At 41.2% G+C, this 11,754-nt stretch overlaps 7 protein-coding genes and 1 non-coding gene across 8 annotated transcripts; 5 read left to right on the top strand and 3 right to left on the bottom strand.

Annotated features, from left to right (window-relative positions):
- Nucleotides 1–423: 423 nt before the first annotated feature.
- On the bottom strand, nt 424–919 carry V2V93DRAFT_381966 (Rhodanese-like domain-containing protein; the record flags this gene model as incomplete). Its single annotated transcript, XM_066912133.1, has 2 exons — nt 424–717; nt 809–919. 2 exons carry the CDS (start codon nt 917–919, stop codon nt 424–426), a joined length of 405 nt encoding a protein of 134 aa, XP_066764333.1.
- Nucleotides 920–1,348: 429 nt separating this feature from the next.
- On the top strand, nt 1,349–1,707 carry V2V93DRAFT_381965 (uncharacterized protein; the record flags this gene model as incomplete). The annotated part of the gene is made up of 3 exons (XM_066912132.1): nt 1,349–1,399; nt 1,489–1,616; nt 1,674–1,707. 3 exons carry the CDS (start codon nt 1,349–1,351, stop codon nt 1,705–1,707), a joined length of 213 nt encoding a protein of 70 aa, XP_066764332.1.
- Nucleotides 1,708–1,775: 68 nt separating this feature from the next.
- Nucleotides 1,776–2,927, bottom strand: V2V93DRAFT_373934 (uncharacterized protein). Its single transcript, XM_066911111.1, has 6 exons — nt 2,847–2,927; nt 2,677–2,705; nt 2,460–2,616; nt 2,266–2,406; nt 2,100–2,195; nt 1,776–2,037 (listed from the first exon to the last, which is right to left on the bottom strand). Exons 2-6 carry the CDS (start codon nt 2,689–2,691, stop codon nt 2,009–2,011), a joined length of 438 nt encoding a protein of 145 aa, XP_066764331.1. The 5' UTR covers nt 2,692–2,705; nt 2,847–2,927; the 3' UTR covers nt 1,776–2,008.
- Nucleotides 2,928–3,053: 126 nt separating this feature from the next.
- On the top strand, nt 3,054–3,125 carry V2V93DRAFT_t54. The gene has a single exon. It is a non-coding gene; the product is annotated as a tRNA-His (tRNA).
- A 363-nt stretch (nt 3,126–3,488) lies between these two features.
- V2V93DRAFT_373931 (uncharacterized protein) lies at nt 3,489–5,105 on the bottom strand. Its single transcript, XM_066911110.1, has one exon. The coding sequence runs from the start codon at nt 4,792–4,794 to the stop codon at nt 3,547–3,549; it is 1,248 nt and encodes a 415-aa protein (XP_066764330.1). The 5' UTR covers nt 4,795–5,105; the 3' UTR covers nt 3,489–3,546.
- On the top strand, nt 4,949–6,341 carry V2V93DRAFT_373930 (uncharacterized protein). The gene has a single exon (XM_066911109.1). The coding sequence runs from the start codon at nt 4,988–4,990 to the stop codon at nt 5,894–5,896; it is 909 nt and encodes a 302-aa protein (XP_066764329.1). The 5' UTR covers nt 4,949–4,987; the 3' UTR covers nt 5,897–6,341.
- Nucleotides 6,325–8,508, top strand: V2V93DRAFT_373928 (uncharacterized protein). Its single transcript, XM_066911108.1, has 2 exons — nt 6,325–6,907; nt 6,958–8,508. The coding sequence occupies exons 1-2, from the start codon at nt 6,506–6,508 to the stop codon at nt 8,446–8,448; spliced, it is 1,893 nt and encodes a 630-aa protein (XP_066764328.1). The 5' UTR covers nt 6,325–6,505; the 3' UTR covers nt 8,449–8,508.
- A 167-nt stretch (nt 8,509–8,675) lies between these two features.
- On the top strand, nt 8,676–11,628 carry V2V93DRAFT_373922 (uncharacterized protein). Its single transcript, XM_066911107.1, has 10 exons — nt 8,676–8,786; nt 8,849–9,028; nt 9,080–9,346; nt 9,403–9,537; nt 9,585–9,795; nt 9,844–10,422; nt 10,479–10,593; nt 10,649–10,781; nt 10,844–11,005; nt 11,058–11,628. Exons 1-10 carry the CDS (start codon nt 8,727–8,729, stop codon nt 11,343–11,345), a joined length of 2,130 nt encoding a protein of 709 aa, XP_066764327.1. The 5' UTR covers nt 8,676–8,726; the 3' UTR covers nt 11,346–11,628.
- Nucleotides 11,629–11,754: the final 126 nt, after the last annotated feature.

Raw genomic sequence — 11,754 nt, 5'->3', positions numbered from 1 at the left:
AATCAAATGATGAAGACAGGACGTAAACTAAAAGTAGAAAGAAACGAAACAATTTATTTATGGCTCGGTTTGCTAGACTATACCTTCTTAATATCAAGTTGACACATATGAATAAATTGTCACTTTAACTGACCAGTTAAACTCGTAAACGTACAAGGTCCCGCTGACCATCGGCGGTCTAACATTGTTTTATTAGATAATACTATATGTAAGTGTAAGCCTGTCTCCTTTTATTAAGTCACGCCAAAAAGATGCACTCAATGCTTGCCACCAATATTAACGTGGAAGATCGTGACTTTTAGAGAAACAAATAAGTCAAAACAATAATAGGTAGGACGATTTGCATTAAAGACTATGCGTGATTGAGAATCAGCAGAATACCGTCTCTTCGTTACAAAAGTCCCTTCCAGACCGATCTCTTCGTTACGAAAGTCCCTTCCAGACCGACTCTTCGTAGGCCTCTGTTAGACGCTTATCGTTGCCAAATGCTTCTTGCCATTCGACAAACCCTCCTTTCAAAACGTATACCTCTTGATTTATAACAGAGTGGATCATTTCGGCATATCGAAGATACATACTGGCGGCTGAAGGTCCTCGCTGTTGCGAAAGAGCGCAATGAAAAACAACGACTGAAACTTCCTGCAGCTCCTGGAATAGAAATGGAAGGTTGTTGGCAAAAGATGATGTTGGATGATGACGGGATCCTTTTATATGGCCCTGACAATTGTGAATGATTAGTAGAAGGCACTAAATAATTTATAAATCATCTCGGCTCGGCTATGCAGGCTGTAATCCGCCATGTACCTACACCAATATGATCATCGTCTCTAACATCAATAATGGTTAAAGAAATAGCACGAGGAACGCCAATTATCCAGTTTCGAAGAGTCTTCTTGTCCACAATCTTGACAGTTGCCATTTAGATAGTGATTCATTCTTAATGTTCCACCTACCGTCTTGAGCTTCAATCGGCAGTTTCTCTATCAAAGTCGGGTAAGGGTTGCCCGCGGATTAAGTGCAAGTAAGCAATTATGTGTCTAGATGTTAGTTAGTCTGCTGAAATTCAACCCTTTCCCAAGATCCTTGACCAACCAGATTCATTCTCACTCAGCGCATTTCGGGATGCGAGTTTGAACTTCACGCAGACTTATTACGTATCAACTCGCGGGATATATCCACATTTTCCTACTTATTTCTTTATACAAATTGTGCGTCTTTATTCATTGTTGCTAATTGGTCTTGTTTTTTGAAGAAACTATAATGCTAGATCTTGCTTGCTATAGTTAGGAGACGCAATCGTGACCGCAAAAAATCTAACTCACTTTTTGTAGACTGCTCATCAGATCAAATGGCTGGTGCAACTTATCAAGTTCTGGGTCGGGTCGTTAAGCCTCATCAAGTAAGATGCATTGTACCATTTGATTACAGATAAATAGCGATAACGCTGCAACTTTCCTGTTGTTTTTGATCTAACGATCAACTTTCCAGCTTTCGATTGCCACTCTTGGAGCTGCCGCAGCTCTTGTTGTTGGCTTAAATCTGACTAAGAAGCCTGTTGAGAAGCCTACCTCGCCGCCTATCAACGCTGCAACTCCTGAGGAAGAAGACTTCGTCAAGTTAGTATTTTTTTCTCACATCTTCTCGCTCCCCTTTCCATCTAACCTCCGAATTAGGGATTTCTTGAAGTCACTTGACGAAAAGAAATAAAAACTTTATATGAATGACCTGATATATTAACGGTGGCAACATACTGCGATGAAGATGGATTCTGCATACGATTATAGAAATTTATCTTTACATCAGTATAAAATATAACCTCTAATGCACAAAATCTGGATTACAGTAGCAAACTACAAAATTGTCGCTGTATTTATTGAAAAAATGGCCCGTACAATTGTTTTCATGAGATTTGCGTTTAGGAAAAAAGTATTATTGCCTTATAACCTCAAATAGCTCAAAACACCGGCGCAACCAAATGTTGCCACGTAAATAAAAGCACAAAAAGCGATCAGTTTGCTAAGATCATACGAACGAAATCTAGCAATTCGTCAGTAATGGCTTCGATTTGAAAGCAGATTTAAGGTATGAGGAGATCTTACCTGTATAATTGACGTTACCATCTTTCGTAACGCTCACATTCTTCAGCAATTCGTCAACTTCGTCATTTGAAAGCTTCTCTCCCAATGAAGTCAGAACTACACGACGCGACAAGTTAGCAGAATATCATCGCCGCGCAGCAAACAATAGGCATATCATATTTCTTACTGTAGCGAAGTTCGCCAACACCGATAAGACCTGATTTATCTTTATCAAAGACCTGAAAGCCGCGAACGTAATCTTCCGGTTCACCGGCAGGTCTAAAGCCATCAGGTCGATTCAAGACTTGAAGAAACGTTTCGAAATCAACTGCATGCTTTTCATCAGCTTTTTCCAACTTCAAGTGGACCAAAGAAACTTACAGTCGCCTCCGACAGATTCCTCTAGCTCATCGATCTCAGCAAGAGTGGGGTTCTGTCCACACGCACGCAGTAAATCACCAAGCGCTTGAATAGAAACTTTCCCGGTTCCACGTTTATCGAACAAAGCAAATGCGTTTTGGTACGCTTTATTGGTAGCCTTACAAAATGTTTTTCTGTTAGCGCTACTAGCAAAACTAGTGAATTCAGTCATACGCACAGATTTGGAAGACATCGTTGGAAAATATACTAAAATTTTAGTTCTCAGTTAGTACTTTAAAACTTCTCGCTGGCCGCGTAAACAGATCGACAAACGACAACAATATCCCATTCCCTCTCAGTATGTTTTGTGGGTGCCAAACATATGGAAAGCAAAAACAGGACTCTTACATTTGATATTGGCAAGCCGATAGATCACTGCTCTAAACTGACTTGAAATTTGAAATGGATTTGACGCGAAGTGTTTAGTATTGCAGTATAGAGGATAGAATGTAAACAAACTCGCCCCTCTCAAAATAGAGAGGTTAGGGTAACAGCCACGTGACAAGAGAACGGCTACTTATTGTGCTTTGTTTTGGGAAATTGAAAAAAAAATAGGCCGTTGTAGTATAGTGGTCAGTACACTTCGTTGTGGCCGAAGAGACCTCAGTTCGATTCTGGGCAACGGCAGATCGTACAGGCGATTGCTGTTGGGCCTTTTCTAATTAAATGACTCAGAATTCGATCGCTTAGATTTCAACGAAGTCAATATTTTTTTTCGGCTACGTGAGTTACATACGTGATAGCGACCAGAACGGCTACTTAAGTTAGCGGTTCCTAGGAAGTCGAAGGAAGCCTACTCGAACTTGCTCACAGTAGGATCATGACTAGAGAACGAGAGTACAAACAAGTGCGAGACTGACAAAACCTGCCTTGACTCTAGACACCCATTCATCCTTTAAAAGATTCTAGTCAAATATCACCTACAGTGATACTTACAGTGATAAAGGATAAACATTACAATTGAATTTGAAAATGATTTGACATTGTTTTGCAACATCTACATTTATCAAAATAAAAATAAAAATCGGGATAATCTATCAACATACTGTCACTCTAACTCATCTTCTCCTAATCTTATTCGCCCGGAGTTTGCCGAACTCTCAAGTTTCTTAGAGATATATGGAGAAATAATGCCGTTAAATACCAATGTTCCATAGACAAGAAGCGCAAATCCAACCAGCTGTAGCATTTTAAAATTTTCCCATCCAAGTACGATCGATATAAGCCAAATACCCAGCGTCCTGCATGTGTCAATTGTCGAGCGGCTAGTGGCACTCACTGTTCTTGTAACACTTATACCAAAAAAATTAAAAGAACCTATAGATATCATGATGAGTAACGAAGACACCAGAACTTTACTTTGAGTGAATATTTGATGAGTCGCGGCTGGGACATCGAAATAGCCATTCTTTCCGCCTTCAGTGCTACCAATAAATAGATATCCTACTATCATGATGACCCCAGTGAGCATTAGTCCAAATATACCTTCATAACCCACTACACGCATTGAATCAAGGTGATAATCTTGTAAAATATGCTCCTCGTACACAAATTGGGTAGCGGTAAAAATTTGAGCCATAGCAATTAATAGAACTCCAAATATAACTTGATTAATAGATCGTTCTGCTGTCGATTTATCCGCCTCGTCAGTCTCAGGAGCGTATATCACTCCACTTAAACCGACTAAAAAAACTCCTGTGACCACTATTCCTAAGGCAAACCATTGTTTCGGTAACAGTTTATGGCGCAGAAAAATCACGCTAAAGATACCAACAAATAAAACCAGTGCCCCTCTAGTCATTTGATATATGCTAACTGGGGTGAAAAAGAGACCCACATTCATTAAAGTTGTTCCGCAAATATCGCAAAAGGCTGGGACCGAGAGCCCAAAGACCTTTTTACCGTTTAGAGGGGTGATCAATTCTGTATGGACAGGATTTTCGGAGTTTGTTCCCTCTGAAGAAAGTAGACTCATATTGGCGTCTGTTGAGATTTGTAACTGGCTAACTGTCATTTCTTCTTCAGTATCTTCACCGTCAATATGTGTATTTGCACGATATTCGTACACATAAGAGGCGTACATATATCGGAAGAATACGATACACCAACATGCCGCTTCCGCAATAAACATTTGAAATGTTTGAATCACTGGTTGCTCGAAATATCTCCTTCCATTAGGATCGCCGTCGCAGTTCTCCACACACTGATTGTCCTGAAATTTCGTCAAGAGAGAGTTCGAGCAGCCTGTTACTAGCATTCCTGCAACAAAAACTACAGTAGCATAACTTTTTGCCATCTCGCATCAGACCAGTTCAAACGATGTGGTCGGTAGGAGAATGTCTAGTCAGTCCCTCGTTGGCAACTTGCTGGAGGGATGTTATCACCGCCATTTCCGGATGGCACGTGCGGCAAAGCGTTCAGGCTGAAATGTCTCCCAACACTTACCTGTATACATAACCGATGAGGGCGGTCGATTCTGCAGCAACCAGATGATTATGGTTGTAGAATTATGTGTTGCGCTAGATAATCCATCAGTATTTAACACAGTACTATCACTGGCTCTCGCAATTGGAATTGTGGGATCCTACGTTCCACAACATCTTCACATAATCACTCGTCGATCTTCTCGCGGTCTCTCTCCATGGTATCTATTATTAGGCGTAACATCGGGAACTTGCTCGTTAGCTAATGTTTTGCTTCTATCTTCGGATGTTTTATCTTGCTGTCGACAGCTTTCTGCGGGCAAATGCATGGCTGCATCGTTAGGTGTAATCCAGATTGCTTTGCAGTTTACTATGTTTGCAATCATATTACTTTTATTTATTCGGTATTTCCCACGCGACCCTCTGCTACAGTTGGATAGGGTACGAGCGCGCCAGGTTTTTTTGATAAGTGCTTTACACTTTGCAGTCACTTTCTTGCTTGCCTTGATAGCCCATAGTCTTCATAGTCACGTCGTTGATTTTTATGCTGCACTGTTAGGCGTTGAAGCAACGTTACTTGCTGCTTTTCAGTATGTACCACAGATATATATGACATACACGCTGAAAAAAGCTGAGTCTTTGTCTATTCATACGCTTGCAATACAAGCACCGGGTGGATTTCTCTGGGCCCTGACACTGGCTTTAAGAGAGGGCACAGACTGGTCATCTTGGCTGCCCTATTTTCTTGCAGCAGTCTTGCAGAGCATTTTATTAACTATGTGCATTCTGTATGAACGCGAGGGAATTATAATTGATACTTCCTCTGCGGAATATAGTGATCATGCAAACACTTTCGGTCAGGTACTTGAACACGAGCAGTTTACTGTGTCCGTATTTGAGGAAGACCCAAACTCGGATACACTCCTTCACGATCAGCAAGATTATGATAATGAGCGACTTCTGCGTGCGTCTTGATATTTGTGAAACGGTGCATAGTCTTTGCAACAATGTTATGATAGGCGCCGTAGTCGATACAAGCAGTATCCACTCGAGGTATAAGTTTTTTCCTATTAAAGAGGGGTCGTTGGATATTTGTAGTAGGATTTGTCTATACAAGGGTGTGTGGCGCGCACTAGATTCAGATCATTATGTGATCTGATATCAAGAATTATAGCTAATACTAAGTAGATTATAACATGTCGAGGCTAAGTCTAACGGTAGAGAATTATCTCCCTTAAGCCATCGCCGGGGCAGTCGTATCTGTGTACACAGTTTATTGTAGCTGGCGCGGACAACACTGCAATCTAGGTCAACGGGTAGTCCGAATATAATCGCATACCTGAATGAAATCAGCTAGTTTTTTAATCATAAAGAAAGGTCAGAATTATCGAAATAACTAATGTAGCGCTACCAGAAAGGTGTATCAGGGTTAGTCGTATGCAAAACTTAAAAGTCCCAACGAAAATATTCTGTTTTCGGTTTGACGCGTCTGAAAAGTTTTGATCGTTTAATACTTCGTCTAGTCGAACCTGACTGCAGAGTAATAACAGTAGCAGTTTTTTTACTGGTTTAAGTATTGCAACTATGGCGAAGAGTAAAAATATTTCGAGAAATGCGCTTGTGCGCGTATCAGCTATCAAGAGACCAAAACATTTGGCAAACGCATCTTCAGTAGCAACCTTACCTGCTTCAGTCGAAACAGCAGCTCCTCTCCTTCAAAAATTATTTTCTGCTGACCCCAAAGATCGATCAATGGCTGCATCTGCAATTGCTAATATTGTTGAGGTTGGGGTGATTAGAAAGCAGCTACTGAAGGATAAGCTAGTGAAAATATTGCTTGAACGGTCCCTAACTGATTCTTCCGAGGAGGTTGTTGCGGAATCTTTGGGAATTTTGCGAAATCTGGCTCTAGAAGAAGGCTACGATGTGTGTGTTTTTATATGGCGCAAAGATATATTGACTTTGCTTGAGACATATCTGGAAAAGGTAATGCTACTTTTATGCAGTGCTAAGATCAATAGTTCTAACGTATGTAGATTCGAACGAGCTTAGCTAATATAAGCTCCCTAACAGCGCAAGCCAAATATATAATGTTTGTTATGCTGGAAAGTAGCCTGTCACTGCTATCATCGCTCAGCGGAACGTCAGATGAAATTCGCGATTCGATAGTCTCACGATTTCCAGAGCTACCTCTTTTTGACTTGGATGTTATTGCCAACGTCAATATACCTGAAACAGCCAAGGTATTAGCGGCAGAAAATTTATGCATAATGAGCGAACAGAACATTATATACCAGCATGTCATTCAAGCTTCAGGTTTTGTTTTGAACGATGATGTCAGTGTTCCGGTGCGCATGTACATGACCGGAGTAGAGTATAATATTCTTGAGTCGAGCTCTACCAAATCCATAGATATTGTCAGCGTTGTCAGGTCATTATGCTCTGAAATGGCTGCCGTTGATATCGAAGCTTTTCTTAAGCAGTTAGATCCCGTTACAATTGACGGCGTGGAGAGTGTGCCCAAAACAGACGACCACCGCTCGACCGCTCAAAATAACGTTATAGCGCTGCAGCTGGGACTGGAGCTTGCAACAGTGATAAGCGAGTCTCTTGGTAAATTTAATACGCAAGGAAAATCAAGTTCAAAATCTCATACTGGTAATGTCAACGGAAATGAATCATCGGACGAGGCGATGAGCGACGTGGATGGAGTTAATAGTGACGAGGAGATCAACGGATTTCCTACAGAGGGTGAGGATCAATCCATAGCAAAAACTGAAAAGAGCAGCGGCGGTCAATATTCGCATGCCAGATCAGCCGCTGAAATACTTTTGGAGGATGCTTTACCATTGGTAGTATCTCTAATGAAGTTTAAACTTTTGCAGTCTCGCGCTGCGACGGCACTAAATAATATGTGCTGGACATTTGACTCTCTTTGCGCGTCCTCTCCTTCTTGGATGGAGCTATCACGGACTAACTTCATTACGCTTTCCTCTGTTCTTCGAGAGCTAGCATATGACAATACGGAAGCTAGTACTGGTATTATTGGGACATTATGGGCCTGCGCATGCCAATGCAAAGGAGATATTCCCCTAGATGTTTCAAATGTTCGTTGGCTGGTAAAATATTATAATGATTTGGAAGATACTGAAATGACTTTGGAGTGCCGAGTGCGTATAGTCGGTCTTTTTGGAGTTCTGGCTCAACGTCAGGGGCATGTCGATGTTACGCAAGAGATTGGTATATTCCTGATAACTCAAGTCCTGGCTCTCCCTAATGCGCACTCGGAGATCGTTATTGAGGCGTTAAATGCTATATATGACATTTTCGCAGACAAGACCTTCGATTATGACTCAGAGGTATTTGTAAAAGGCAGTTTTTTGAAGCATCTGGTTTCTATCCTGCCGCAGGTCAGGCAGATGGCAAAAAAAATTGATAAACGCAGAGATTTACTATTGCGAACTAAGGCAGATGAAGCAGTACTCAATCTGAGTAGATTTATTGCCTATAAGTCAAAGGAGCGTTAAAAGTTTGCGATCAGAATAGATGATCTACTAGCAGTAATATAATAAATATTGACTACTTTGTCCGTACGTAATGTTATCCTATGCCCAGTAGTTCACATCAATCGGCCTCACGTCTAGCATTTTTATTTCGACTATGGTTTATTGGTGTTCTTTGTCAATAAACCTAACCTGAAGAGGTAGGCAACGCGTCATGATGCACGTCCTAGATGCGCATCAAAAACGTGGATCTATTGTCATTTTATTCCGTAACTGCCATTAAGCACCGCCAACAGCAATTGATGGCATCATCAAGGTCAGAGGATGGAGCTTTGGCTTGCAATTCAGTCTCGAGAATAAAGGTATAAGCTAGACCATGCATGAATGATAGTTTATGGAGTACTGATTATGAACATTAACGTAGGCACTGGATGCTGCGGTTATCAATCGAATCGCAGCTGGTGAAATTATTATACATCCTTCTAATGCTTTGAAGGAGATGTTAGAAAACTCCATTGACGCGGGGAGCTCAGCGATAGATATAGTTGTAAAGAATGGCGGACTCAAATTACTGCAAATCACGGATAATGGCCATGGAATCAGTGTCAGTATGCTGTGATCTGTGATTAATGTTATGTATTTAACTCCTATCTAGTATGATGATCTTCCAATATTATGTGAAAGATTTACCACATCAAAGCTATCTGCTTTTGAAGACCTAAATTCTCTTTCAACATATGGCTTCCGTGGTGAAGCCTTAGCCAGCATATCACATATCGCGCATTTGACTGTTACCACCCGATCCAGGGATTCTGAGTGTGCCTGGAAAGCGACATATCATGACGGCAAGCTAGTCCCCTCTAAGCCTGGATATACTGCTGACCCGAGGCCCATAGCAGGAAAACAAGGAACTCAGATTTTGGTAAGTAAGACATGCACAACGGCGAGCTTGTATGTTATTGACGGAGCACGCTGTAGGTTGAGGATCTGTTTTTTAATGTTCCGTCAAGATTACGCGCTTTTCGTTCTTCATCGGACGAGTTCAGTAGGATTATTGATGTAATCGGGCGCTATGCTATACACACCGACGGGACAGCATTTAGTTGTAAAAAGGTTAGTAGAGTAATCTACTGGTGCCGTTCTATCTGACCAGGCTTTAGCACGGTGAATCACATCCCTCCTTAATCACTTCGGCATCAGCTTTAACAGTGGACAAAATTCGAGTTATATATGGGGCTGGAGTAGCAAATGAGCTTGTTCGAGTTGATGTATCCCCTGATAAAAATTTTGGGCTTCTTGGAGCAACTGGCTGGGTTACAAATGCAAACTACAGCTCTAAAAAGGCCTACTTGCCGTTATTTTTTATTAATCGTACGTTGTATCTCCTTGCTAACTTTCTCAAATCATCTAACTCTCTAGATCGACTGGTATCTTGTGCTCCGTTGAAACGTGCGCTGTCCACTCTATATACAGCTTTTCTCCCGAAAGGAAGTCATGCGTTCATTTACCTGTCATTGATGATAGCCACAGACAAGCTAGATGTAAATATTCATCCGACAAAGAGAGAAGTGCGATTTCTGAATGAGGAAGAGATCATTCAAAGAATCTGTGATGAAGTTCATAAGTCATTAGGATCAGCAGATAATAGCCGGCTATACAAGACGCAGACACTATTGGCGGACATAGCAGAAAATGATATTATTAATTCAGATTCATCTTCACGTTTAAAACGAACTTATGAAAACCGAATGGTTCGTACTGATGCTAAGGAAAGAAAAATTACTACAATGCTTCCTCGCCGCTCTGCAAAAGAAATGTCTCCATCGATTCTTGATACAGATGGAACCCGCTCAATCTCTGGAGATGTTGAACAACTATCTCACATAGCTGCAGCTGATACGTTACCCAAATATGATAGTTTAGATAGGGAAAGAGCTGTAATTGGATTAAATAGCGTCAAACAGTTAAGGATAAGAGTTCGGGAGGCCGCCCATATTGGTTAGTCTGATTTTCCCTTTACTTAGCAGGACTGAGATTGCTAACGCGACTCCTAGGTTTAACCGATCTGTTAGCGAACCATTCATTTGTTGGACTTGTTGACGGGAAGAGACGACTCGCTGCAGTTCAGCACGACGTGAAACTGTACTTAATAGATTACGGTGCTTTGAGGTATTCTAATCCGAACCTCTCGTTCGTACATTTATGTGCTGACGGACTGGTTTAGTTTTGAGCTTTTTTACCAAATAGGATTGTCAGATTTTGGGAATTTCGGGATCATACAGCTTGATCCTCCTTTGTCGTTACAATCTTTATTGGAAATTGCAAGCGTTACTGAAGCAACCGACGGACAAACTAAGGTACAGCAGCAAATCAAATTTTACAACGTATATAGTATGTAGAACAGCGCTAACGCAATTAGATCTTGATTGACAATCTCCTTGCAATGCGCGCCATGCTTATGGAGTATTTTTCCCTTGATATTACTGAATCCGGAGAACTAGTTAGTATTCCACTTCTGTTGAAAGGATACACTCCTCCCCTTTGCAAACTACCGAAGTTTGTATACCGACTCATCACAAACGTACGACTAGCTAAAATTGTGATAATTAATTACCGCTGACGTCTTTTCTTAGGTTGATTGGACTAGCGAAATTGATTGCTTCCATTCCTTACTGCGAGAGGTAGCTATATTTTATACTCCTGAATCGTTACCAAAGCATATTATGCCGCTGGAAGATGGTATGCTGTCACCTGAAATCTGTTCTGAAATTGAACAGCAGCAACAAGAAGTGGCACGATCTATAGAACACATCATATTCCCAACAGCAGGGCGCCGTCTAATTGCGACACAGTCATTGCTATCGGGCGTAGTTGAGATTGCCAATCTACCGGGTTTGTATCGGATTTTTGAACGTTGTTAGTGATGGGGATCGAGGCAACTGTACTTTCTTTGTATGATTTATTTGCTTGTAATAGAGGCCGATAAACTGAACGAAATCGATTTTGCCTATGGCTGGTTTTCTTAAAGTAGCTTGTCTGCCTATCAAGGGCAAATAAAACAGCCTCAGTCAGCTTAAACAAGCACGATCTAACCGAGCAACAGCTACGCATTTTTTTGCGTTTTAATGGTATCTGAAATTGGTTTTTCGCTTTACGTGTCGTCGATGCTGATACGGCGGCTGTAAGAATATAAAGAAAAAAGACTATTTAGTTATGCAGTAAACAAACCAGTTTACATAGTTAACAAAGGGTTACCCTACATTCTTTACCACGCGTTGTAAATAAATAAAGTGGTAACTAATCCCTACACGCTACCTACCTACCTACTCG

This window comes from Kockiozyma suomiensis (assembly GCF_038497685.1).
Source record: "Kockiozyma suomiensis strain NRRL Y-17356 unplaced genomic scaffold V2V93scaffold_12, whole genome shotgun sequence".
NCBI lineage: Eukaryota > Fungi > Ascomycota > Lipomycetes > Lipomycetales > Lipomycetaceae > Kockiozyma > Kockiozyma suomiensis.
Note: the sequence above shows the minus strand (reverse complement) of the source record. Positions and strands in the feature narration are given on the sequence as shown.